Source organism: Rana temporaria, chromosome 2 (assembly GCF_905171775.1).
Source record: "Rana temporaria chromosome 2, aRanTem1.1, whole genome shotgun sequence".
Taxonomy (NCBI): Eukaryota; Metazoa; Chordata; class Amphibia; order Anura; family Ranidae; genus Rana; species Rana temporaria.
Window position 1 is genome coordinate 443011558 of NC_053490.1, and position 27964 is coordinate 443039521.

At 43.2% G+C, this 27964-nt stretch overlaps 1 protein-coding gene across 2 annotated transcripts; it reads left to right on the plus strand.

Annotated features, from left to right (window-relative positions):
• Positions 1-173: 173 nt before the first annotated feature.
• TNFAIP1 (TNF alpha induced protein 1) lies at positions 174-27964 on the plus strand. 2 transcript variants are annotated; one of them, XM_040338434.1, is made up of 7 exons: positions 174-259; positions 8722-9063; positions 14003-14172; positions 16001-16090; positions 19790-19842; positions 20389-20584; positions 27392-27964. In XM_040338434.1, exons 2-7 carry the CDS (start codon positions 8850-8852, stop codon positions 27626-27628), a joined length of 960 nt encoding a protein of 319 aa, XP_040194368.1. In that variant the 5' UTR covers positions 174-259; positions 8722-8849; the 3' UTR covers positions 27629-27964. The 2 variants fall into 2 exon arrangements, with proteins under 2 accessions (XP_040194368.1, XP_040194367.1); XM_040338433.1 differs by lacking the exon at positions 174-259 and adding an exon at positions 270-377.

Here is a 27964-nt window from a genome sequence, read left to right on the forward strand (position 1 = left end):
TACTTTTATTTTTTCTTCACTGGAACGTACTGTTGTTCGTATGTAGGAACAGTAAATTGTGTGATATCTGGATTTTCAAAAATAAGGCGGAGAGGTGGAGGAGAGATGTCTTTGCTGTACCCGCCAACTTATAGGGGTAGCAAGGGCTTCTGGGAGTCGTAGTTCTTTGGGAACGAGACATATTCAGGACGACAGAGGGCGCTGCGAGGTCCGGACTACAAGTCCCATGGAGTATCGCGGCAGTCTAAAGCGTACGCAGGTTAGTTACTGAGGGAACAGGGGTGAGGAAATGATGTCAGTGCGCCTGGGAAAGATGGGCGAGACTGAGGGGAACTGAACAGGATTTTTGGTGTTGGCTGCTGAGGAACTAGAGGCAGGTGAGATGGCTGGGAAGGGATGGGGGGCAGCCAGGGGAGAGGCATTGCTATGTGCCTGGTCATCTCAGAGCGGATAGGGATGACCCTATCAGTGTGAGGTACACTCCATGGCCTGACACTGATAGAGAGAACACAGCTCGGGTCACATCTGTGTACCTTCTCATCATATGGGGTCACTTCAGGCCAGCACTGGAGCTCTGGTGTCAGTTCCAACTACGAGTTTGTTTTGTCTGTATTTTTAAAATCTACTTTGGGTGCTCCTGATATTCCCACAGATAAGATACGGGCTAGAACAGTGATTGTCAGACTTCCTGATATGGTGGGCCTTAAGTGCAGCCCCCGACATCACCAAATTCAGTGAATGTTCGTGAGTAGAGACAGCAGATGCACAACAGGATATAGTCAGAGACTGAGCACCTGATAGAAGAGACAACCAGAGCCTGCAAACATGATAGAAGAGACCAAGGACCTGATAGAGACAACCAGAGCCTGCAAACATGATAGAAGAGACCGAGGACCTGATAGAGACAACCAGAGCCTGCAAACATGATAGAAGCGACCGAGGACCTGATAGAAGACACGATCAGAGCCTGCAAACATGATAGAAGAGACCGAGGACCTGATAGAAGAGACGATCAGAGCCTGCAAACAAGATAGAAGAGACCGAGGACCTGATAGAAGAGACGATCAGAGCCTGCAAACAAGATAGAAGAGACCGAGGACCTGATAGAAGAGACAACCAGAGCCTGCAAACATGATAGAAGAGACCGAGGACCTGATAGAAGAGACGATCAGAGCCTGCAAACATGATAGAAGAGACCGAGGACCTGATAGAAGAGACAACCAGAGCCTGCAAACATTATAGAAGAGACCGAGGACCTGATAGAAGAGACGGTCAGAGACCGAGGACCTGATAGAAGAGACGGTCAGAGACCGAGGACCTGATAGAAGAGACGGTCAGAGACCGAGGACCTGATAGAAGAGACGGTCAGAGACCGAGGACCTGATAGAAGAGACGACCAGAGACCGAGGACCTGATAGAAGAGACGACCAGAGACCGAGGACCTGATAGAAGAGACGACCAGAGACCGAGGACCTGATAGAAGAGACGACCAGAGACCGAGGACCTGATAGAAGAGACGACCAGAGACCGAGGACCTGATAGAAGAGACGACCAGAGACCGAGGACCTGATAGAAGAGACGACCAGAGACCGAGGACCTGATAGAAGAGACGACCAGAGACCGAGGACCTGATAGAGGAGACGACCAGAGACCGAGGACCTGATAGAGGAGACGACCAGAGACCGAGGACCTGATAGAGGAGACGACCAGAGACCGAGGACCTGATAGAGGAGACGACCAGAGACCGAGGACCTGATAGAGGAGACGACCAGAGACCGAGGACCTGATAGAGGAGACGACCAGAGACCGAGGACCTGATAGAGGAGACGACCAGAGACCGAGGACCTGATAGAGGAGACGACCAGAGACCGAGGACCTGATAGAGGAGACGACCAGAGACCGAGGACCTGATAGAGGAGACGACCAGAGACCGAGGACCTGATAGAGGAGACGACCAGAGACCGAGGACCTGATAGAGGAGACGACCAGAGACCGAGGACCTGATAGAGGAGACGACCAGAGACCGAGGACCTGATAGAGGAGACGACCAGAGACCGAGGACCTGATAGAGGAGACGACCAGAGACCGAGGACCTGATAGAGGAGACGACCAGAGACCGAGGACCTGATAGAGGAGACGACCAGAGACCGAGGACCTGACGGAAGGACATGATAGAAGAGACGGTCAGAGACCGAGGACCTGATAGAAGAGACGGTCAGAGACCGAGGACCTGATAGAAGAGACGGTCAGAGACCGAGGACCTGATAGAAGAGACGGTCAGAGACCGAGGACCTGATAGAGGAGACGGTCAGAGACGGAGGACCTGACGGAAGGACATGATAGAAGAGACGGCCGCAGACATGATAGAAGAGACAAATTACATGAGACTGCTAGATATCACTATAAGTACAGGGCAATATGAAAACAGATTAGTGTCTGTAGGGGCCTTGAGAGCTGCACTAAAAAGTGCCATAAGACCACAGGTTGGGCACCAGCTTGTTAGAAGGTTCAATAAATTTTCATTTCATTGTTCCGCATGGGTCTAATGACAGTTCTGAGGACATCAGATCACTAGTTTTCCTGGGATAGAGACTGATAGGGATGGTTCTTTATACACTCTAACATGCTGTGTATGTATAGAAAGTAAATAAATTCAACAATAAAACCCTGCTAAGTTTTGATCAGGATCAGGTCAGGATTTTATCCTGTTCACTGTTCCTATGAATCAGATGCGTGCCCATAGAACAGTGGTTCTCAACCTGGGGGTCGGGACCCCTTCAGGGGCCAAATGATGATTTACCAGGGGTCACCGAATCCTGGGCTGTTCCTGAAGGCCGTATCACTCTCCCAGCATTTTTGCAGCCACCCAGCAGGGCTATCCCTGGAGCCCACAGCTGCCCACTCAGCCTCTTTGCAGGCGCCCATTCAGTTTACGGCATGGCTGGGAGGCAAAAACTAGAGGTCAGCTGACTGGTGAGGAATGTGAAGTGGGAGGGGCTGCAGGAGACCCTATCTCCTTTTTTCGGCATAGGTGTCACTGCTACAAGACACCACAGAGCTGGAGACACAGTGAAGCCGGAGACAGTGAGTTACACTACCTGTGATTATAGTTGCCAATACAAGGACTCAGGGAGCGCTAAATGTCTGTGGGTTAGGGGCGTAAATGACTTGTCTTGCCTTGGGTGCTGACAACCCACACTATGAAAATAATTTTACTGTTAGGGGTCCCCACAACTTGGGAAATTTTATCAAGGGGTCACGGCCCTAGAAGGTTGAGAACCACTGCCATAGAAGATAATGGGCCTGAATTCACACCTGAGCCAGACCGCACTGCCTAGAAAATGCACACGTTTTTTGGGCAATGCGGAGTGCGGTGTAAGCAGCATCCAATTCGCATAGGTGTGAACCCCGCCTAAAGCATCGCCTTTTTAATTTCCCTAGTGTGGCACCATTCTTCGAGTGTGCGCAATTTTTAAGCGTGACTTGTTTAGTATCTATTTACTCGGTATAACAACGACTTTTAGATTTCACCCAAAAATTTGGTATTATAGTGTTTATATGAGAGAAAATGTTATCAACATGTATTTATTTAATTTTTTTGTTTAAACAAAAATTGCATTTGAAAAACGACTGCACAAATATCCTGTGACATAAAAAAATTGTAAAACCCACCACTTTATTCACAAGGGCCTCTGATAAATAAATAATAATACATATTGCCGTATTTATCGGCGTATAATGCGCACCCCAATTTTAAGAGGGAATTTTCTGGAAAAAAACTAATTTTTTAAATAAACAACTTTGAAGAAGCAATCTAAGGGTCCGTGCCCATGAAAGGGTGTGTGATGATCATCATGAGTGGCTCAGTGTATGACCAAAGTAAACCAAATAAGAAGTTACCAGTATAATCTATTGATAATGTAGCGCTTACCCCCAAATGAGCCCCTTGGTGCGTTGGGTGTCCTTTTCTCTGCCCAGGGCTCTGCAAAAAGAACACACTTACACACCTGGCTAAGCAGGGAATGTTGACTGTATGTACATCCTGATGACTTAAGGTGCATAGACACCTGGAATCACAGAGCAAATTTTTCCCGGGGGGCACAAAGTATCCAGCACAGAAGTCCTAGGATATGATTACCATTCAGTGCTAAAGTCCAAGTATCTGCCAGTGCCCCGGTTCTTGGTTTCCAGCTGGGCAGAGAGGAGAAGACTACAGGGTGCCCTACGTTATAGAAAGAAGTAACACATACCTCAGAGGGGGAGGAGGGGGACACGCGCCCGCCAGAAAAATCACAGAGCCGTCTCGGCTGTCACGTCACACATGCACAGTCCCGCCTCCGCCATCGGCATTGGACCATCTCCTGTGACAGACAGAACACTGGTTCAATGCTGGCGGCGGACGTGGGACTGTACATGTGTGACGTGACAGCCGAGTCAGAGCCGAGAGGAGATGACGGGTCGGTGATTTCCGGCGGGCGCTCGTCCCCCTCCTTCCCCTCTGAGGTATGCTATTGGTGTATATCGCGCACCCACGATTTCCCCCTGATTTTATGGGGGGGAAAAGTGCGCAGTGTACGCCGATAAATACGGTACTTTACTATCACGATGAATGACAGAGATATTGCTGATACAATAGATCCATAACTAACATTTAAAAATGGATTTGGTAAATGTGAGATATACAGAAGTTCAAATGTCTAATGCTATTCTCATGCTGTACCTTTATTACCAATACATAAAGATAAGGTGTGGCGCTGTATATATTATTTAGGTATGGAAAGCAAAGGAAAGAAGTACTAATATTGAAGCAATAGTGAGCACAGTGACATTATTACACATCATCATTCTTCTCTCTGGCTGTTTTATGTAATCTCAGTTACTCATCTAAAATTGTCGGAAACAGGATGAGCGGTTTAACTCAACGGGAATGTCCAGAACTTAATTTTAGATTAAGATCCCTCCCACAAGAATATGGAGGAAACGTGGTTACAGAGAGAGCAGATTACATTTCTTCTTCTGCAGACTATTGAGCCTCGACACTTGGCCTGCAAATGTCTCTCTATTACATTGAATTAAAGCCCTTGAGTCTGGTGGAGGAATATGTAGGAGTTTATGTACTGTAGGTGTATCTTTTAACCTGTAGCGCTGACTAACATGGTCATATAGTATAAAAGATAGCAGTGGCGGCTGGTGCTCAATTTTTGGGGGGGGGCGCAAAGGAAAAAAAAATTGCAGTCTCACTGTGCCCAAACGCAGCCACTGTTACATGCCATCAATTTGCACCACTGTGCCATGCCATCAAACGCAGCCACTGTGCCATCAATTTGCACCACTGTGCCATGCCATCAAATGCAGCCACTGTACCATCAATTCGCACCACTGTGCCATGCCATTAAACACAGTCACTGTGCCATGCCATCAAATGTAGTCACTGTGCCATCAATTCGCACCACTGTGCCATGCCATCAAATGCAGTCACTGTGCCATCAATTTGCACCACTGTGCCATGCCATTAAATGCAGTCACTGTGCCATCCATTGTCACCACTGTGCCATGCCATTAAACGCAGCCACTGTGCCATACATTGTCACCACTGTGCCATGCCATTAAACGCAGCCACTGTGCCATCCATTGTCACCACTGTGCCATACATTGTCACCACTGTGCCATGCCATTAAACGCAGCCACTGTGCCATGCCATTAAACGCAGCCACTGTGCCATACATTGTCACCACTGTGCCATGCAACGCAGCCACTGTGCCCTTTAATGGTCGCCGCTGTGCCAATTGTCCCCACTGTGCCAATTGTCCCCACTGTGCCCTGTAAATTGCTTTCTTCCCCCGCCTGGCACTTACCTTTACTGGTTTTAGGCATCCACGTCCCACGATGTCTTCTCCCGCCCTCGATGACTGACAGGCGTCTCAGCCAATCAGGTTACAGGTAGCCAGAACCGGCCAACCTGATTGGCTGAGACGCATGTCATCTTATTCAAGGGGCGTACAGTCTGTGCGCTCCGAGAATAAGCTTCCGGGACCCGAGGGCTGTATTGGGAAAGCCTATCAGAGCTGTTGGCTTTGATAGACATTTCCGTACAGCCAACCAGCTGGCGTTATTCAGATGGCCGGACATTGAGCGCCGACCATCTGAATAACAGCGGCAGCGGCGAAAATAACATAGATTCGTGCAATGCATGAATCTATGTTATTTCACTCAGTGGCGGTGAGAGCCAGAGGGGGCAGCGCTCCAGCGCCCTCTATGGACGAACCGCCACTGAAAGATAGAATTATTAGAAAAATGATTACAAAGTAGAATATTGTAAGGTGGTCCATGAAACCTAAAATGTTCATGCATTGCACTGATTATTTCCAACAAGCCTGAAACAACTGTATGCAATTTGATATACAATAAAACCTTGGTTTGAGAGTGTTTTGCAAGACAAGCAAAATGTTTTAATACATTTTGCCTTGATATACAAGCGATGTCTTGATATAAGAGTAGCGTCATGTCGCAATTGAGTATAAAAAAAGAACAGAGGAGCCTCTAAATGTAGCAATATGGTTACATTTTTAATGTAGGTACATTTATTGCTACACTTATGCCGCGTACACACGATCGGTTAAACCAATGAGAATGGTCTGATGGACCGTTTTCATCGGTCAAAACCGATCGTGTGTGGGCACCATCGGTTATTTAACCATCGGTTAAAAAAAAGCCAACTTGTTTTTAACCGATGGATTCCTAACCGATGGGGAAAAAAACGATCGTTAGTAGGCACAACCATCGGTTAAAAATCCACACATGCTCAGAATCAAGTCGACGCATGCTTGGAAGCATTGAACTTCGTTTTTTCAGCACGTCGTGTTTTACGTCACCGCTTTCTGACACGATCGTTTTTTTAACCGTTGGTGTGTGGGCGCGACGGACCATCAGTCAGCTTCATCGGTTAACCAATGAAAACGGTCCATCGGTCCGTTCTCATCGGATGGACTGATCGTGTGTACCCGGCATCAGAGGTGCCTCTCTTCTCTTTTATACCCTGTAAAAAAAAATGCTTTGATATACAAGTGCTTTGGATTACATGCATGTTTCTGGAACTAATTATGCTCACAATCCAAGGTTTTACTGTAGATGGGTTTATAATAATGGGGTGTAAACCAGCAGTTCTGGATATATTGGGGTTATAAAGGAATATTCATCTTACTTTTGTGTTGAAATTAGACATTTTAAACCTTCTTCTTTTTTTTTTTTTGTTAAATCCTTAAGGGGCCCGTACACACGATCGGATTTTCAGTTGAGTGATGAGACAGAGATTGCCGCTCCAGGCAGGTCTTGTTGGGTGCAAATCTTCTAAGGAACTGAGGGTGCTAGCACTGCACATGGCAATTAAAGACGAGTTCCACCCAAATTTGGAACTTCCTCTTAACCCACTCCTCTCCCCCTTACATGCCACATTTGGCATGTAATTTTTTTGGGGGGGGAGTGGGGGCTTCAGCAAGAGTGGGACTTCCTGTCCCACTTCCTCCTTCCTGTAGGCGACTAAGCTTAATCGCCTTCAGGAAGGGGCTGCTGTAGGCGATCGCCTAGGACACGTCACAGGTCCTAGGCGATCTCCTGGCCAATTACACGGCGCCGGGCCGCTCGCGCATGCGCAGTGCCGCTCGCACATGCGCAATGGGTGCCCGGCCGTGAAGCCGAAAGCTGTCACGGCCGGGTGCCCACACTGAGAATGAAGACGGGAGGGGGGGAGAGGAGCGGAGCCCCGGCCGGCGCGTCGCTGGAGCAGGTAAGTGTCTGTTTATTAAAAGCCAGCAGCTACACTTTTTGTTGCTGCTGACTTTTAATAAACATACAAATGGCTGGAACTCCCCTTTAAGCACAAAATATGATCAGGACAGCCGCAATCCAATCCAATGTAACTTTAATGTAAAAAACTGGAACCAGGCACTACAGGTCACAGCAACGGAACCTAGGACAGCTGACGCGTTTCACACTAACTTTAGTGTTTACTCATAGCTGATGGATAACAATTGTGTGACGGCAGGGTTTTTGTCAGATAATCCGACCGTTTGTATACTTCGGACAATTGTTGCCGGAATTCCCGGCAACAAATGTTGTATAGCCATGCTCTCAAATTTTCCGACAACAAACGTGTACCGTCTGATTACCCAATCGTGTGTACACAAATCTGTCGGAATAAAATACAAAGTACAAACATGCATGCTCCGTACCAATGCTATCCATAAGACAACATTGGCAGAAGTTGCCCAAAGGGTGACACTAAAGAGCAGAAAAAACACGTCGTTTGGTGAATGCAGAACAAGTTCACGGCCAAACGCCCTTCGCACACAATTCCACGGATTTGTCCGATGGAAATCCGATTGTGTGTACGAGGCTTTACTCTTATGCAGTTCTCATGAATCTAACTGCCATCCACATGTGCATTTGACCACTTCTACTCATCAGCATATCTTGGGTGACGGATACCGGAACAAGAAGGTTTCAGATCCGTCTCCAGCATATGTCCAGCAGGAAAATCCCCGCACTTAGATTCTCAAGCCCTCTCTTATTCAGTGACCATTATGAGGGGTAGTCCATCTCTTCAAATCTCACACTTTGACACCAATATGATTTAGTTTTTGTGTTAGACTTGATCAAAATTGTTATAGATGATATTATATTGTTCTATCCTGTTTTTATTTTATATTTTTCTCCTTTTTGCAGATATTGTAAAAGGTTAGCAGGCCCTCTACTCCTGCTAACTAGGACTGGTCTTCCTTTTGTACCTTCCCACCACGGCGGCACACGTGAAGCCCACTGTGTGCAGAGTCATTGTCTACTTGCAGCGAGACATGTCTGGCGACACTTGCCTGACGGCGATGTGCCCTGCCTCTGGGGCCAAGCCTAAAACCTATAGTTTTAAAGGGGGCTGTCTGGGAAACAAGTACATCCGGCTGAATGTGGGCGGTTCATTGCACTACACCACAGTACAGGTCCTGACAAGACATGACACCATGCTTAAGGCGATGTTCAGTGGTCGTATGGAGGTCCTCACTGACAAAGAAGGTGAGAAATCTATGATGATCTGTACTGTATCTGTTTTTCAGATGTAATGGTGGAGTCAGATTATTCTGTGTCATAGTAACGTTCTGCTCTGTGTATGTGACAAATAACCTAATAAATTAATTTGAACTTTTTTTTTTTTGGTAAAGCGACATTCTGCATGTTGCGAAAAGTGGCTGTTTTTACTCTTTTGTGTGTATATATAGTTCACAGTTTGTCAATGCTACTAATTAAAAACATTAGTAAATATACGTTAACCACTTGACCACCGCCCCATGTCAAAAAGACGTCCTATTTTTAAAGATAAATATCTCGGTAACGGCAGCAGCTGCTGCCACAACTGAGATATGTATCTCTTCTGTGGGCGGTGGTGTACACGATAACGGCGGTCTACGCGGCGGATTCGCCGCGGGATCGCCGTTATCGGTGGCGGGAGAGGCCCCCCGCTCTCCCGCGCCCTCCGCCGCTTACCGGAGCCGTCGGTAGCGGCGGAGGCGATCGGGACCATTCGGCAGCTGAGCGGGGACGAGACTGAAGGAGAAATCTCCTTCGCCCGTCCCCATAGCTCGGCTGGGCGTAAGTGACGTCAAAACGTCAGTGCCGCCCAGCCTCTTAAAGAAACATTTTTTTTTTTTGGCATTTAAGCCTAAATATGAGATCTGAGGACTTTTTGACCCCAGATCTCATATTTAAGAGGACCTGTCATGCTTTTTTCTATTACAAGGGATGTTTACATTCCTTGTAATAGGAATAAAAGTGATCAATTTTTTTTTTTTTTTTAAATTTCAGTGAAAAAAATTATAAAACTAAATAAAAATAAATAAGAAAACAAAAAAATTTTTTTAAAGCACCCCGTCCCGACGAGCTCGCGCACAGAAGCGAACACATACGTGAGTAGCGCCCGCATATGAAAACGGTGTTCAAACAACACAAGTGAGGTATCGCCGCGATCGTTAGAGCGAGAGCAATAATTCTAGCCCTAGAGCTACTCTGTAGCTCAAAAAATGCAACCTGTAGAATTTTTTAAACGTCGCCTATCGAGATTTTTAAGGGTAAAAGTTTGATGCCATGCCACGAGTGGGCGCAATTTTTAAGCGTGACATGTTGGGTATCATTTTACTCGGCGTAACATTATCTTTCACAATATATAAAACAATTGGGCAAAATTTATTGTTGTCTTATTTTCTAATTAAAAAAAGTGATTTTTTTCCAAAAAAAGTGCGCTTGTAAGACCGCTGCACAAATACGGTGTGACAAAAAGTATTGCAATGACTACCATTTTATTCTCTAGGGTGTTAGAAAAAAAAATATATAATGTTTGGGGGTTTTAAGTAATTTTCTAGCAAAAAAAACTGTTTTAGTCTCGTAAACACTGAATCTGAAAAATTAGCCCGGTGGTAAAGAGGTTAAAGTGGATGTAAATGAAGTGAACAGCCTCAGATGATACACAGAGGTGAAACAAATCTCCCTACATAAGTTTTACATGTATATCTGCTGTTTTCAGCTGTATCTATCCTTTTGAAAGTACTCTTCAGTGTAACAGATTTTCTCTTTCTGGTCAGCACTGGGAGTGGATTATTGGCATACAGCCAAGACAGCCGATTGGAGGAAAGACACATTGGTTAAAGTTCACCGGAAATTTTTTTTTTTTAACATTAGATTGAGGCTCATTTTGTCAAGAGGAATCCGGTGTTTTTTTAAAATCGAAGCAGTACTTATCGTTTTAGAGAGCGATCTTCTCCGCCGCTTCCGGGTATGGTCTTCGGGACTGGGCGTTCCTATTTGATTGAAAGGCTTCCGACGGTCGCATACATCCCGTCACGAGTAGCCGAAAGAAGCCGAACGTCGGTGCGGCTCTATACGGCGCCTGCGCACCGACGTTCGGCAACTTTCGGAAAATCGTGACGCGATGTATGCGACCGTCGGAAGCCTGTCAATCAAGTAGGAAAGCCCAGTCCCGCATCCCATACCCAGAAGCGGCGGAGAAGATGCATCTCTAAAACGGTAAGTACTGCTTCGATTGTAAAAAAAAAAAAACACCCGATTCCCCTTGACAAAACGAGCCTCAATCTAATGTTAAAAAAAAGGTTTTTGGGTGAACCTCCACTTTAAGGAAGAAAGAAATGTGCCAAGCTCAAATTTCTTGAATCTGGTTTACCAGATCCTTAAAAGCATGGTGGAATTTTCCCTTGGATATCCCCTGGATTAACAATTTGCTATTTCTACTTTTATAAGTAATAATTTTATATATTATATATAAATTACTTATAAATAATTTCACAAAAACACAGCCAAATCTGCAGAGTGAGTCCACTTTTCCTTTGCAATAACCTCAAAGTAAACCACTTTGCATCAAATTTACTATGTAGACCATTTATGTATGGAGATCACATCCCTCCCTTAAATGCCTCTTCTCAAGGGAAAATAAATTCAGTTCAGCAAGGACGGCCTGCTGTAGTGTCAGATATGCACAAAACAAGCATTGCGTTAAAGCACAACCGTCACCCAAAAAATGGATATGCACCAAGTTTGGTCAGCTCACTGTGACATACAATAGTGCATTACCAAGCTGTAAGGTAGGTTTGGTGGGGGGCTATTAACAATGGCACCTCCATTTTACAACACAGTAAATGCATGTTGCAGTAACACATTCATTACCAAAGCACACTGGTGTGAATGGGCTCTAAAGCGCAGGTCCACCCTCAAAAAAAATAGACAAAAAGGCTGCAAAAAAATTGAAAGAATTTTTTTTTATATACTTACAAATGGCTATTGCTAGGCAAATCTTCCTATTCGGCGGCAGTCTTCCTCCCTTGCGTTGTTTTCTGGGAAATGTGGCGCACTAACTTCTGGGACCTGTGTGTGTCCCAGAAGACAGCCGCCTATTCACAAAGTGTCTCGAATGCGCAGTAGGAAACGGGCAGTGAAGCCGCAATGCTCCACTGCCTGTTTCCCTTAGTGAGGATGGCGGCGCCGGGGCACAATCCAAAGGACGGATTGACCTCGGGGGGCCGACATTGCGGGCACCCAGGACAGGCAAGTGTCCTTATTAAAAGTCAGCAGCTACAGTGTTTTTGTAGCTGCTTTTTGTGGCTGGAACAACGTTTTAAAGATAAGCTTCACCCTAACTATCCTAAATGAAATGTACTTGTCCCTGTATTAAAAAAAAAACCACTAACTAGTCTATGGAATCCAGGGTTCTCATCTCACAGGTAAGTCCCTCTTGCTCTGCCCTGCTCCCTCCCACATCTTGGAAGAAGATCAAGAGCATGCAAATGACATTATTTTGTTCTTAAAGGCGTGTAAACATGTGCTGCATATTGATCCTCTACCCCAAACTCACTCATCCATGTCTTTATGGACCTTGCTTTGTGCGCAGTTATGTTGGAACAGGAAGGAGCTGTCCCCGAAACTGTTCTCACAAAGTTGGGAGCATGAGATTGCCCAAAATGTCTTGGTATGCTGATGTCTTAGCGCCGCCAAAGTGCTTTACAGGCAGCGCTGCCCATTGATTTCATATCGCCTCAAAGAAGCTGCTTGCAGGACTTTTTTGGATGTTCTGACAGTGCAGCACCCCAGTTTGAAAGCACTTGGGGTTTTACACTGGGATTGCAGATGAGGCTTTTTTCAGGGGGATTACATGCTCTATTGTTGGCGCTAAAGCGTCTGAAAAACGCCTCCAGTGTGAAAGGAGTCTTCGAGCGGAGACTGCGAGTCAGGGCTTCTCATCCAACATCAGTGCCTGACCTCCCAAATGTGCTGCTGGAAGAATGATCAAACATTCTCATAGACACACTCCTAAACCTTGTAGACAGCCTTCCCAGAAGAGTTGAAGCTGTTATAGCTGCAAAGGGTGGGCCAACTCAATATTGAACTCTACGGACTAAAGTTCATGTGCGTGTAAAGGTAGGCGGCCCAATACTTTGGATAATAGTGTAAATATAGATTATTGTACCGTATTTATTGCGGTATAGCGCGCTCCCGCGTATACCGCGCACCCCTAAAGTTGCCCCGAATCCTGTGGAATTTTTTTTTTTTTTGTACTTACAGTTTTGGTGTCTTGCGCAGCGTCCATCGGCAGCCTCGTCGGGTCCGGCGTCCTTCTGCGGCTTCGGGTGTCCTCTTCGTCGGGTCCGGCGTCCTTCTGCGGCGTCCTCCCCGCTCGTTTCTCGCGCCGAGTTTGAATACTGCGGCGATATATACAGAGAGCAGTACACTCGTGTATTGTCGTCAATGCTCGGCAACTCTCGCGCTGACGTCCAGGACGTGAGCGCGGAAGGAGCCGAGACTGCCCGACTATACCCGAGTGTACTGCGCTCGGTATATGTCGGCGCAGTATTCAAACTCGGCGAGGGAAAGTGTGTATTGGCGTATACCGCGCACCCACGATTTTGCCCTGATTTTCAGGGCAAAAAAGTGCGCGTTATACGCCGATAAATACGGTATATAAAAATTTAAGTATTTACTTTATGTTAATGGAATTGTCTAACTATTAAGATAACTGGAGACAAGTTTTGTTTAATACATAAAATGTATATGTTGTGTAAAAAATAAAAGTTTAATGAGGATTATTTGGGAGGAAAAAAAAAAGATTCTTCCCAGGTATGTCAGTTTAGGGTAAAAGTTGGTATCAAATCAACTAGTTTCTTCAAACTTTTAAGGATGTTTGCATCTATCTTTATACAAGTTCACAGGGACAAATCTTCTGACTGAATTCGTTTGCAGTACAGAGAATTCAGTTGCGATATTAGGACACAATTTGGCAAAAATCAAGGGACATCGGGGAACTACAGTGGGGAGGTCTGAAGCTGTAAGATGCCAGTGGGTGATTCACGTCGCCACCCTCCGTCCATAACTGCGAGATTGGTTTTCTGTGAAATGAACATTTTGTGTTTGCGTTATCCTTGCCTAAACAACTTCCACGACTGTCTTTTGCCCGTAGGCTGGATTCTAATTGACCGATGTGGAAAGCATTTTGGAACCATTCTGAATTATCTGCGAGATGACACTATTGCACTTCCTAAGAACAGACATGAGATCAAAGAACTAATGGCAGAAGCTAAATATTACCTTATTCAAGGGTTGGTAGACAAGTGCCAGGCAGCGTTACAGGTTAGTAAATTTGTTTAGTTTGCTATTGTTGTTCCTATTAAAGTAGAAAGTAATAAGGAAAAATAAATACAAAAAAATAAATACCCTTTTGAATTCAAATATATATATGTGTGTGTGTGTGTGTGTGTATATATATATATATATATATATATATATATATATATATATATATATATATATATATATATATATATATATATATATATATATATATATATATATATATATATATATATATATATATATATATATATATATACACATACATACATACATACATACATACATACACATACACATACACATACACATACACATACACACACAGTCAGATGGGAGGAGATTTGTGGAGAAACTTCAGAAGTTTTATTTTTCTTTCACTGGGCCTATAGAACCCCAGGTCTTGCATGTTGTTGGCAATTATTAAATATTCGCAATTACTCGCTTACCTTTATTTTTGGTCACTTTGACTCTCTTGACCTTGATGCTTTCACCACTACTTTGGTGCAAATGTTGTTGTGCTTAGATGGGTTGCCAGTGTTGCTCCTACTACAGGTGACTGGATCTTTGAAATGTGGGTGTTATTTCCGAAAGGAAAATCCACTTTGCACTACAAGTGCAAACTACAAGTGCAACTTGCACTGAACGTACACTACACATATATATATATATATATATATGTGTATGTTATACTACACTACAATACACATATTATATATATATATATATATATATATATATAATGTGTATGTTATACTAATAATGTGGCAATCAGCAACTTGTAGCATGACTGTGATATTGCGGCAGACAATTGGACATAACTGACACTTGCAGTAACCAGTGACATTAATATAGTGATCATTGCTAAAAATATGCACTGTCACTGTACTATTGACACTGGCTGGGCAAGGGTTTAACATCAGGGGTAATCAAAGGATTAACTGTTTGCCTAGCCAGTGTTTTTGTGATGTGTGTGTGTGTGCTGCTTTTACTAGGGGAAGAGATTCATTTTATTCCCACAAAATCCATACCTTCCCCCCTGTCAGAATGTGTGTATATAATCTAATTGTTATGTATACACACATACGTGATTCTGCACAGGAGGGCCGCCCTGAAGCAGTAAATCTGTTTATAGGGCGGTCCAGAAGTGGTTTATAGGCATACATTTTTTTGTTTTACTAAAACCCGAGAGTGCAAAATCTGTGCATAGAAACCAATCGGCTTCCATTTTTTTCTTTTTTTTTTTTTTTCTTTTTTTTTTTGTCCACGCTTAATTGAACAAGTTGAAGTTAGAAGCTGATTGGCTACCATGCAGAGCTGCACCAGATTTTGCATTCTCCAGTTTAAGTAAATCAACCCCATTGTCTGGAAGGAGACAATAGGCTGTAGTCCTGAATAGATACTCTATAAAACTGCAGGGCATCTAATGTGTATAGAGATTTGATTAAGGTAAAATAACTGATTTTGGTGCATTTGCAATGTCTCCTGGAAAGGGTTTTACTTGTTGTCTGTTTTTTTAAAGCAGCATTTGAAATATCAATCCCCTTTAAAGCATGACTTTCTTTCACAAAGAAGAATACACACCTTCCACATTGAGAAGAATATATATATATTGCATAGCTTATGTTGGTTTTAAATATGAGCAATCCATTTCCCATAGAAAGCTAATAAAAGACCAGCAGCTGTTCTCAGCAGTCCTCTTCTCCTACGACCCTATTTCTCTTGGCTTCATTGTGTAGCACATCAGAAGACTGCAGTTCAGAGTATGTGGCTGCAAACAATGCTGTCGATTTTCTTCACTAATTGTCTCCATTTCTCTTACTTTCAGGATAAAAATGAGTCATACGAAGCAGTATGTAATATCCCCATCATCACATCTCCAAAAGAAGAAGAGAAGCTGATTGAATCCTCTGCCAAGGTACATTCTTCACTCCTGCATTGTCACAGTCAGGAATTCGGTTAGCTTGCTGCTGGTCCCATAGAAATGTGTCTAGATTTCATGATTTTATTTTTCACCATTGAACAAAGGCTTATCTGTCATTCACCTTTAGAATAAGGGGTTAATAAGCCTATTGTAAAGGTTCAAACCTGAATCCAGTGGGAGTTTGCATATTAAGATATCACATGCTAGTTCCTCATTTTGAATAAAAAATATTAAAATGTATTGTAAATTATTATTATTGATATATTGCAGCTAAAGAATCAAACAACACATATAAACATATTTTATGCAGGGCTCCAAAGTACTTTTTGTACTTTTTTTTTTTTTTTTTGTCATGTGTTTTTTGTTTTTACGTGTATCATTTGGGGGGGGGGGTTGCATAGGTCTGCCTGATATTTTGCATTCAGTAGGACATACATGGTTTGATTTGTCGGCCATGATTTGAACTGTGTATGGGCAGCGATATTCACTGTCTTCTTCCAGCGAGGATGGCTTCCCCATGCCAAATTAAGACAATGACGCGGCAGGAGGGATTCCCGCATTAACACCATCTCTGTTGATTGGTAAGACCTGGTCAATAAACTCAAACAAAGGCTGCTTGCGGCCTAGTTAATTGACTATAGATCAAAGGAGGAGGGGGAGTTGTTTGGGATTTTCGAGGCACTGATATGCAACAATGTAAAAGATAGTATAAATATTTATTTGACAAAGTTATAATAATACAAAAAATACAGAACATTTGGGACAAACCCCACAAATCAGATCGATCAGAAGACCGTTGGTCTAATCGGTGGAGTCGTAGTCTCGACCGGTTTCGCAGTATAAAACTGCTTCTTCAGGAGAATGTCTACAGAGTATAAAAATAAAATGTAGTAAAACAACAAGCAATTATGTACAATAATTTGATAAGAAAGAAATTACATAAGGTCAGTATTGTGCTTTGTAGGAGAGTCACAGGACTACTCACCTTGGTTTGCCAGAGTGATCATAAGCCCGCTCGGGCACAGAACCCCTTAGGGCGCACGTGGGGGATAATAAGGACGGGCTCTGGTGGAGGAAGTTAATAGGTTAATCCTAATGGTTGGTATATTTAAGGACGGTTGTGCAGGAATAAGCCGGGATGAAGTGAGGAAAACGTGAAGGAAAGGGTAAGTTAGGAAACGGGGGGAGGGGGGGGGTTTTATTGGGGAGGGTAAAAAGGAGGGAAGGGAGAAGGGGGGGAAAAAAAGAAAGCAAGAAAGGATTTTATTAGTTAAGAAAAGATGGGGAGGGAAAAAAAAAAAAAAAAAAGAGAGAAGAGGAGAAAAAAGAGAGGAAGAAAGAGAAGAAGAAGTAAAGTAAAGAGAACAGAACAGGAATTGACAAGAATGCTTAAAAAAGGAGATGGAAGGAAAGAAAGCAAAGAAGGAAAAGGGAAGGAAAGTAGGAGAAGGAAAAGAAAAAGTGAGAAAGGGGAAGGAGGAGAGGAAAAGAGGAAAAAGAAAAGAGAAGGAAGAAAAGAATATCTGACATAAAGAAGGGGGGGTTGAAGGTGATAAAAAATAGGGAATAAAAGTGAGTGACAGAAAGGAATAGTAATGGGATGGGGAAGGAAAGAGTGGGTGATAAAAGTTCCAGGGTACCCAAAACGAAAATTAATTGGGACAACCAGAAGTGCTACTAGGTGAATGAATGGGACACCAGGAAGTGACAATTCGTGCTGGAGTGGGATGGGTTAATTTAGACTAGCTTACCGTCCAGGATAAAACAATCAATTTAGACGATACTGGGGCGAGTGACACAAGGTTATAAGCAAGAAACCAGCCAGCTGACAGGGGAGCCAGTGTAGTTAGACACAGGCAGTAACCAATCTAAGGAAAGACATGATACCAAACATGTAGTTGGGAATGAATGTCAGGGATGATAGAGAGGCATAGGAGTATACGGTGCAGATTCAGCATGGACAGTGTGTACTTACAGGGTTCTATGGAGTGTCAGCGCGTCCCCAGGGAGCTCTGGTTTCTTGCTTATAACCTTGTGTCACTCGCCCCAGTATCTTCTAAATTGATTGTTTTATCCTGGACGGTAAGCTAGTCTAAATTAACCCATCCCACTCCAGCACGAATTGTCACTTCCTGGTGTCCCATTCATTCACCTAGTAGCACTTCTGGTTGTCCCAATTAATTTTCGTTTTGGGTACCCTGGAACTTTTATCACCCACTCTTTCCTTCCCCATCCCATTACTATTCCTTTCTGTCACTCACTTTTATTCCCTATTTTTTATCACCTTCAACCCCCCCCTTCTTTATGTCAGATATTCTTTTCTTCCTTCTCTTTTCTTTTTCCTCTTTTCCTCTCCTCCTTCCCCTTTCTCACTTTTTCTTTTCCTTCTCCTACTTTCCTTCCCTTTTCCTTCTTTGCTTTCTTTCCTTCCATCTCCTTTTTTAAGCGTTCTTGTCAATTCCTGTGCTGTTCTCTTTACTTTGCTTTACTTCTTCTTCTTTTTCTTCCTCTCTTTTTTCTCCTCTTCTCTCTTTTTTTTTTTTCCCTCCCCATCTTTTCTTAACTAATAAAATCCTTTCTTTCTTTCTTTTTTTCCCTCCTTTTTACCCTCCCCAATAAAACCCCCCACCCCTCCCCCCGTTTCCTAACTTACCCTTTCCTTCACGTTTTCCTCACTTCATCCCGGCTTATTCCTGCACAACCGTCCTTAAATATACCAACCATTAGGATTAACCTATTAACTTCCTCCACCAGAGCCCGTCCTTATTATCCCCCACGTGCGCCCTAGGGGGTTCTGTGCCCGAGCGGGCTTATGATCACTCTGGCAAACCAAGGTGAGTAGTCCTGTGACTCTCCTACAAAGCACAATACTGACCTTATGTAATTTCTTTCTTATCAAATTATTGTACATAATTGCTTGTTGTTTTACTACATTTTATTTGTATACTCTGTAGACATTCTCCTGAAGAAGCAGTTTTATACTGCGAAACCGGTCGATACTACGACTCCACCGATTAGACCAACGGTCTTCTGATCGATCTGATTTGTGGGGTTTGTCCCAAATGTTCTGTATTTTTTGTATTATTATAACTTTGTCAAATAAATATTTATACTATCTTTTACATTGTTGCATATCAGTGCCTCGAAAATCCCAAACAACTCCCCCTCCTCCTTTGATCTATAGTCAATTAACTAGGCCGCAAGCAGCCTTTGTTTGAGTTTATTGACCAGGTCTTACCAATTACAATCAATAGGGATGCTGGCACATTTTACAGATATTGTTATCTAAATTTAAAAGAGGCAATACTCGCACTTTCCACTACCATCTCTGTTGAGAAAGATATTCGCTTTGTGTGTGGCCGGCCTTAGAGTTACGATATCAACTGTATAGACAAAAAGCCTTGCCTGGTTTAACATTGAGTGTATCTAAAGTCATAAAGTCAAACTTTTGTTTTAATATATATATTTTGGATAGAATGGTGAGTGGTTAGATTCCCTGTCAGGTTTTTACTGCTGTCTGTGTCGGCATTAGGGAGATTTACCCTCTCAGTTGGTGACCGTTGTCACCAGGAGTGAAAGTGAGGAAAAATCTACAACCACTTCAGTCATGTTAAGCCAGTATATAGCATATTTCCTGTGAATAATTCATTATATAGCCTAAGGTAACATGTAATGTTTGTGTTTTCCCAACAGCCTGTTGTCAAACTCCTGTATAACAGAAGCAACAACAAGTACTCCTACACCAGGTATGTACTTTCATCAAATACATGCCAGTATCAACAGTAATGTTTGATCTTTGACTATCAGAAAAGTCTGAAAAGTACTGTATTTATCGGCGTATAACCCACACCTTCACTTTAAGAGGACAGTTTCAGGATTTTTTTTAAATAAATAATTGTGAAGCAAAATAAGGGTCAGTGCCAATGAATGCAGCCTTGCCATTGCCATGAATGCAGCCTCGTCTTTGTTATCAGTGCAGCCTGATCTATGCCCATCTGAAGCCTCGAAGGTGACTCGGAGGGACTGCCGAAATTATCTGTATTCGTGAATTTCTGCAAATAAATGAAATGGCAATGCTTGGCACCTCACAAAAGTACACACCTGTGAATGCACCTCCTAAGGAGAAACATTTCAAATGCGGTGTGTATGCAGGGCACACTTATGAATGGGCTCTAAAGAAGCAAAGAAAACATTTCTGATTTTATTCATGGTAAATAAGTGATTTGGTATTTCCTCTTACTAGAAAAGTATGGAAAATTGCAATGAAGTGAAATCTGTGTTGGTTATTTCAGCAACTCTGATGACCACCTTCTGAAAAACATTGAGCTTTTTGACAAGCTCTCCCTCCGATTCAACGGACGAGTCCTATTCATGAAGGATGTGATCGGAGATGAAATCTGCTGCTGGTCTTTTTATGGACAAGGGAGAAAACTGGCAGAAGTTTGCTGTACTTCCATTGTTTATGCTACTGAGAAGAAACAAACAAAGGTGATTTTCTTTTATCCTGTTTTTATTGTCATACATTCTATAAACCCTGATGGGGTTTTATTTTTTATTTATTTTTTTAAACCTGCAAGGCAAAGTTATGCATACTAGCACATTATGTTAAACTTCTTTAAAATGAAGCACTCCAGTGGTGCGCTGTCACCTCTGACAGTGCTTCCATCTTCACCCAGTCTTCCTTCTGTGTTGGTGGGCTTGGGTCCTTTGCTTGGACAAGCCGCAATGACGTCAATGCCACGCATGCATGTGGGAGCGGCTGTTTATGGCACAAGGTTCTGAAGGAATGCCACGGCATGCTGTTCCTATAGAGCGCACGTGCCGACGATGTCACTGGCGACTGCACAAGTAACGGCGCAGTATAGGAGAGATTTACTATACCTATAGGCAGGGCTCAAAATTTCAAGTCCTGAGCTACTAGCCAGGCCATCAGTTGCCCTGCCCAACTCCTACCATGTCCTGCCCCTAGACACGCCCTCATAAATTATCTCATGAAATGACGCTTAAATGTTTTATGCAGAATTAAGTTATAAAAATAAATATTAACATTAACTTTATCCGTTCCCAAAAATGCAGCCTGCCCATGTCCACCATTGCAGCCATGTGGCCCAATTGCAGCCTGTGTCCCCAGTGCAGCCTACCTGTGCTGGGTAAGAGAGGAGCCGGAGCCGCCGCCTGGTTGTTCAAAGCACAGGGAACATAACGGCTTTCAATTCAATAGCTGCGTTCCCCGCCGCGAGCCGTCATATACAGCCCCTCACCCCTTGTCCGGGAAGCTTTTATAGACAGATCGCCCGTCCAATCCTGGGATGGGTGATCTGTCTATCAAAGTGCACGGACAAGGGGGGGGAGCTGTATATGACGGCGCGCGGCAGGGAACACAGCTATTGAATTGAAAGCTGTCATGTTCCCCACGCTCTGAACAACCAGGCGGCGACTCTCCTCTCTCTTCCCCTATATTCACTCCTTGCTCGCCAGCCCTCAAAATGTGAGCAGGTGAGTGTAAATTTTGAGGGCTGCCTATAGGTAAGCCTTACTATAGGTGCCTCTAATATGGGGGAGCATGCAGAATTTTTTTCCCCAAGCATTTTCTGTGCGGAGGGATAAACAGCTGTGGCGTGACTTAATAGAAATGATTTGACATGATGTACGATGACATCATGACATGTGCACTATTTTACCAGTTTCCAGGCTGCAGAAATGTGCATTCACAGGCTCCTGGTACGCCACTACAAAAAACATTCTAGTGATTTAGTAGCACAGCCTCCAGAGTTGCAACAGCCTCTCCGTTTGGTGCCAGGCACAGCTATTATACTTCTGCTGTCTGCAGCTGGCTTCCTGTCAGATGTGGTTAGCACTAACCTGACGATACCTCTACTGAACTAGTCTTCCCCTAAAGTCGCTGGTTTTGTGTCCTGGCAGCCGCCAAAACATCCCGTCCTTTTGCGTTGCGCCCTTGCTGGAGGAATTCTACAAAAAAATGGGTTCTCTGCTTTCCTTTTCCAACGTGAATGTGACACCGACTGTCACAGTGGATGAGGTCCTGATCTTTAAAGATACCATAGATAAGAGGTTAGAGGTAGTATTCTCTGGTGGGAGCAGGCTTCTCTAAGAATGAGATGCCACTCCACCATTTCCCAAGAGCATCTTATACGCAGATGTATTGCTAGAAATTAATTGAGATACTTCTGGCAATAATACATTTTATGCAATGGCAAAGGTGTTGAGCATAGCATTAAACTGGTAGTAAACTCAACTTTTATACTTTAGTCCATTGTAATCTTTAATGAGCAATGTACATGATGTTTTCTCTTCTCTTTCTCTTCATAGACGGACACAGCCTTCATTGACATTAGGGTTATGCTTCTTCCTACCAGGAGAGTTTAGGCAGAATTTAACAGCACTTAAAGTGTTAAAACCTTTCCTTCATGCCGCTCCTCCCAGGGGGCGTGGCTCCCCCAGGCATAACCCACACCCTGCTCTAGGAGCCTCAGTCTTTTTCTGCCTAACGACAGGAGAGAGGGGCGTGCGCCCCCCTTTCGGGTTAATGGCGAATTTGACCAGGACGATCGGGGCCTCTTGGGCTTTCCGGCATCATGCCTCTGTGTTACAGCGGTGTTAGGATGCATCCTGGTCGTCAATCCATGCTGTTTCAAAGTTTTACGAGGTGGATGTGTGTGCATCTTTTGATGCCTTCCTCAGCCGCAGGTGTTACGGGGGCAGTTTATGTTTGGAGTTTCTCCGTTGAGCAACTCCGGTTTTTGTTTGGGGTGTAACCTGGTTTGCTGTGTTACTTTCCCACCCCTCAATTTTTTTGACACTGCTTGGGGACGTCCCTAATGTCAATGAAGGCTGTGTCCGTCTATGAACGGAAGAGAAAATAGGATTTTTGTACTCACCGTAAAATCCATTTCTCTGAGTTCATAGATGGACACAGCACCCACCCCTCCTTAGTTTGTACTGCTTGTTACGGACTGAGGCTCCTAGAGCAGGGTGTGGGTTATGCCTGGGGGAGCCACGCCCCCTGGGAGGAGCGGCACGAAGGAAAGGTTTTAACACTTTAAGTGCTGTTAAATTCTGCCTAAACTCTCCTGGTAGGAAGAAGCATAACCCTAATGTCAATGAAGGCTGTGTCCGTCTATGAACTCAGAGAAATGGATTTTACGGTGAGTACAAAAATCCTATTTTTTTTTCAATCTTTCTAACCTGTGCCGTTCTGTGTTAAAAGAGCAATCTTCAGTTCAATCAGGTCACCAGCGCATGCGCATTGTTTTCCTGATTTACAGAATGCTGTGTGTGCCATTACTCCTTTCTGTAGTGTGCCATTCTCACGTCATTAATTCTTAGCGACGTTGCATCACAATCCCGCAAAAGAGTACATGCCCATTCATAAGTTCCTCGATCGCCCCATGTGATTTTTCTACATCACTACAGGTGTAGCCATTAGCGCTGATAATGGGACAAGCGGGGATTCGTTGCTATACTCATCCCGGGAACGAGAATAGGGCTTGAAAAAATGAGAAGGGGGGGGGAAAAAAGGGGGTAACCAAAAGGACCCCGGGGCTTTTGAACGGTGCAAATAGATAATCAGACAAAATTTGATTATAAAATTAGAAAATATAATTTATTACACAAATAATTAATATGCCATAAATACGATAAATTTGAAATACATCTCGATTAAATACGTGATATCAAGACGAAGCATTGTTTAAGTCAGCTCTACATGTTTCACTCCGACGAGTTTCTTCAGGAGCTTTCAGACATACAATGCTAAATATCAAAAGAAAAAACAACAAGACATATAATTAAATGACTGTTGAAAACAATCATTTATATATCAATACATTTTGGTAAATAATGTCAAAAAAGGGAAAAGAAAAATATTGATCATGAATACATCAGTTATTGTAGATAATGCATGCTCAAGGATCTCAACTACATATAAACAGGGGCCAAAAGTAAAAACAATAATATTTACTTACCAAAAAGGTAAAACAGCAAAAGACAGCAGACCATACAGGAAGGAACCAGAGTCCTCAGGGAAAACAGAATAGTTCAGGAGAACCACAGCAGGATTTTAAGCCATTAATAGAATTAATCTGAAAAATCAGGAAAGCACATGTGGAAACACATATGCAAACTACTCTCAGTTGTATTATGCAACAGTGGGTAAAGAGAATATACACTCCAAAAACTTGTTATAATGAACAATATATGTAATATATATACCTGTCAATAGTAAGCAAAAATGCCTGTTGTCAGTAGAAACAGTCTAATGTTTGCCATAGATATGGATTGAAAGAGGATATGAAAGATATCCTCTTTCAATCCATATCTATGGCAAACATTAGACTGTTTCTACTGACAACAGGCATTTTTGCTTACTATTGACAGGTGTATATATATTACATATATTGTTCATTATAACAAGTTTTTGGAGTGTATATTCTCTTTACCCACTGTTGCATAATACAACTGAGAGTAGTTTGCATATGTGTTTCCACATGTGCTTTCCTGATTTTTCAGATTAATTCTATTAATGGCTTAAAATCCTGCTGTGGTTCTCCTGAACTATTCTGTTTTCCCTGAGGACTCTGGTTCCTTCCTGTATGGTCTGCTGTCTTTTGCTGTTTTACCTTTTTGGTAAGTAAATATTATTGTTTTTACTTTTGGCCCCTGTTTATATGTAGTTGAGATCCTTGAGCATGCATTATCTACAATAACTGATGTATTCATGATCAATATTTTTCTTTTCCCTTTTTTGACATTATTTACCAAAATGTATTGATATATAATTAAATGACTGTTGAAAACAATCATTTATATGTCTTGTTGTTTTTTCTTTTGATATTTAGCATTGTATGTCTGAAAGCTCCTGAAGAAACTCGTCGGAGTGAAACATGTAGAGCTGACTTAAACAATGCTTCGTCTTGATATCACGTATTTAATCGAGATGTATTTCAAATTTATCGTATTTATGGCATATTAATTATTTGTGTAATAAATTATATTTTCTAATTTTATAATCAAATTTTGTCTGATTATCTATTTGCACCGTTCAAAAGCCCCGGGGTCCTTTTGGTTACCCCCTTTTTTTCCCCCCCTTCTCATTTTTTCTTATCATTGGGGTGAGGTGCCTGTGACTACTGATACTTGTCCACAAAACGTATTCTTTCTGAGAATAGGGCTTGGTTAATACTAATTATACTAATTATACATGCGCAAGACTTCGGGCAGCACAGAAAGAATATGTGGAAGTAAACTTCAGCATAGGTGCAGAAGACAACAGTTAAAATGGCACATGCTTGGTACCGCCTAACGTCAGACTGTCCACTTCAAATGGTAATATTACTAGGTGGATTTGTCAGCTTGTTTCTCAGGCCTTTGGTATCGAGGGCAATGTTCCCCCTTTCCTGGTCATGGCCCATCCCACCGGGAGTGTCAGCTTCCTGGGCTGGTCAGCATCCAGCTTTTGTTGATCAAGTTTGTAAGGCCTGGTGTTCTGTTCACATATTTTCTAAGTTCTACCAGTGAGATGTACATGTCATTGCAGATGCCAAATTGAGGTTTAAAGGTCTTCGTAATGGGGTTCCCCCTGTTGTGTTTTTTCTGTTTTTTTGTTTTTGTTTTTTTTTTGGACATGCAGGCCTTGTTGCCCACCCCTCATGTTCAGGCCTTTGAGGCATCCCAAGCAATCATGAATATGAATTCTTCTGTGCCCTGTAATGTTCGGTTAACAAATTAGGATTTTTAGTTAAGTGTAAAATCATTTTCTTGGCGTACATTGCAGAACTCAGAAATCCCTCCCCTTTAAACTGAGGTTTTTTATAGGGATTTGTAAAAACCAGGGAAAAACCTGTGATGCAGCAGCCCCCCAGAGCCCTCCTTTTACTTTCCAGTGACAGGGATGAGCACACCAGCTCCAGCAGGTGTCTTGGGTCCTGATTGGATAGATTGATATCAGCGCAGCCATTGGCTCCTGCTGCTGTCAATCAAATCCAGTGACTCAGGAGCCGGTGGGCAAGGTCGAGTCCTGCTGTCTGTGTCAATGGACGCAGCAGCAGGGCACGGGAGCGTGCCCATATGAGTGCCCTGAGGGAGAGTGGCTCTCCAACGGGGCACTCGAGCAGAGGAGTTCAGAGTGTCGCTTGGGGACCCCAGAAGAGGAGGATCGGGCCACTGTGCAAAACCAGCTACACAGAGGAGGTAAGTATGACATGTATGTGTTTTTTTTTTAAATATAAACACAAACGTTTACATATCATTTAACTGAGATGAGGGGGGGGGGGGGGGGTTATGCCTGGGCAGGTTTCTTGCCTTTTTTTGCCACTATCCACGTACCTGAAGGTGGCGGCATAACCCAAGTACTCATGAATGTGAAGGCCTCTGTGTTCTGTGATGTACTCCAAGAAAGGGATTTTTACATGTAAACCAAGTACTGTATCCTATTTTTTTTCACCTCTGCCTTGTGAATGTGAATATTGATCCAGTCTCTCCACATGCTGTGTCATTCAACTAAAATAATTGTTGGTCTATAAAACCTGCTTTACCTGTGTGTGTGTGTGTGTGTGTGTGTGTGTGTGTTTTTTATTTTTTATGATGCAATAAAAATGCCTACTTATTCTTCAGTAATTATGCCTTTCGTCTTATGCCTTCCATTTACTAAATCCTCAGCTTTTTATTTCTTCCTGTCAGGAATTGTCAGTATGTTTTCGCTCTATCAGTGCTTGCTGCCAATTGGCTGCAGCACTGATCGGTGTATTCTGGCGGCAGAGAAGTCTTGCTGCCAGAATACAGTAGCGCAGCAGGGGAATTTCCCTATCTACCTTGAGTGCCGGTTCACATCTACGCGGCTTCGACAGCCGACATCCTGCGCCACTTTATTGCCGCTTGCTTGCAACTTCATCAACAGAAGTCAATGCAAGTCATGTTGAAGTCGCTCCAAAGTAGTGCAGGAACCTTTTTTTAAGTCGCTGCGAGTTGAGTCGCACCGATTAGAAAGGCTTCATTGCTGTTAATGTGGTGTGACTTGCGACTTTGAACTCTCAAGTCGCATGACAAGTCGCAGCAGTGTGAACCGAGCCTGACTGTGGATGGGGGGGAATCAGTTCATAGAATAATTTTTATTTAATTTTTTATCTACTGATTGATCAAAAATACACGAATTTTAGATGGTCTTCTGACTTTTTAACTTTTTAGCAAATGCTTTCCTTTTATTTGTATAATTGTATTGTATTAGATAATTGTGCCATAATTTAAAAATAAGAGCCTTTTCTTTGTATCACCTCTCAGGTTGAATTTCCTGAAGCACGAATTTATGAAGAGACGTTAAATGTTTTACTTTATGAAACACCACGAGTACCTGACAACTCTTTGTTGGAAGCCACAAGCCGTACACGCAGCCAAGCATCTCATAGCGAAGATGATGATGGTCTTGAGCTTCGCGACAGGGTTAGGCGCATTCACGTTAAGAGATACAGCACATATGATGACCGACAACTTGGCCACCAGTCTGCTTACAGGGACTGACTGAATACAGAAAAGATGTTGCCTAAGAACACGATGAAGACCACTTTGCCTAGAGAAATTTATAGCCACAGTCTTCAGCTCGCTGCCTCGCCAATATTATGCATGATAATAAGTCATCAGCATCATATGGATGACTATAAGTTTTTCTGGACAGTGGAGTTAGACTCCATTCTAGCACAATATGAGAAACGGAAGAACTGATGTCCTCCTTGACATTTTGATTGAGGAAAAACCCTTACATTGTCAGGGTTTGTCCTTTTTGCATCGCCCAACTATGATCACATTGTGGCTTTAGAGGATACATAGAAGTACAATATATGCAAGCATTTCTCTCGA

Bases quoted from the DNA above. Each gene is read 5' to 3' on its own strand.
- TNFAIP1 (XM_040338434.1), top strand. From the start codon at position 8,850: ATGTCTGGCGACACTTGCCTGACGGCGATGTGCCCTGCCTCTGGGGCC. The intron at 14,173-16,000 runs GTTAGTAAATTT...TCTTACTTTCAG, and splicing joins AGTGCCAGGCAGCGTTACAG to GATAAAAATGAGTCATACGA. The intron at 16,091-19,789 runs GTACATTCTTCA...TTTTCCCAACAG, and splicing joins TGATTGAATCCTCTGCCAAG to CCTGTTGTCAAACTCCTGTA.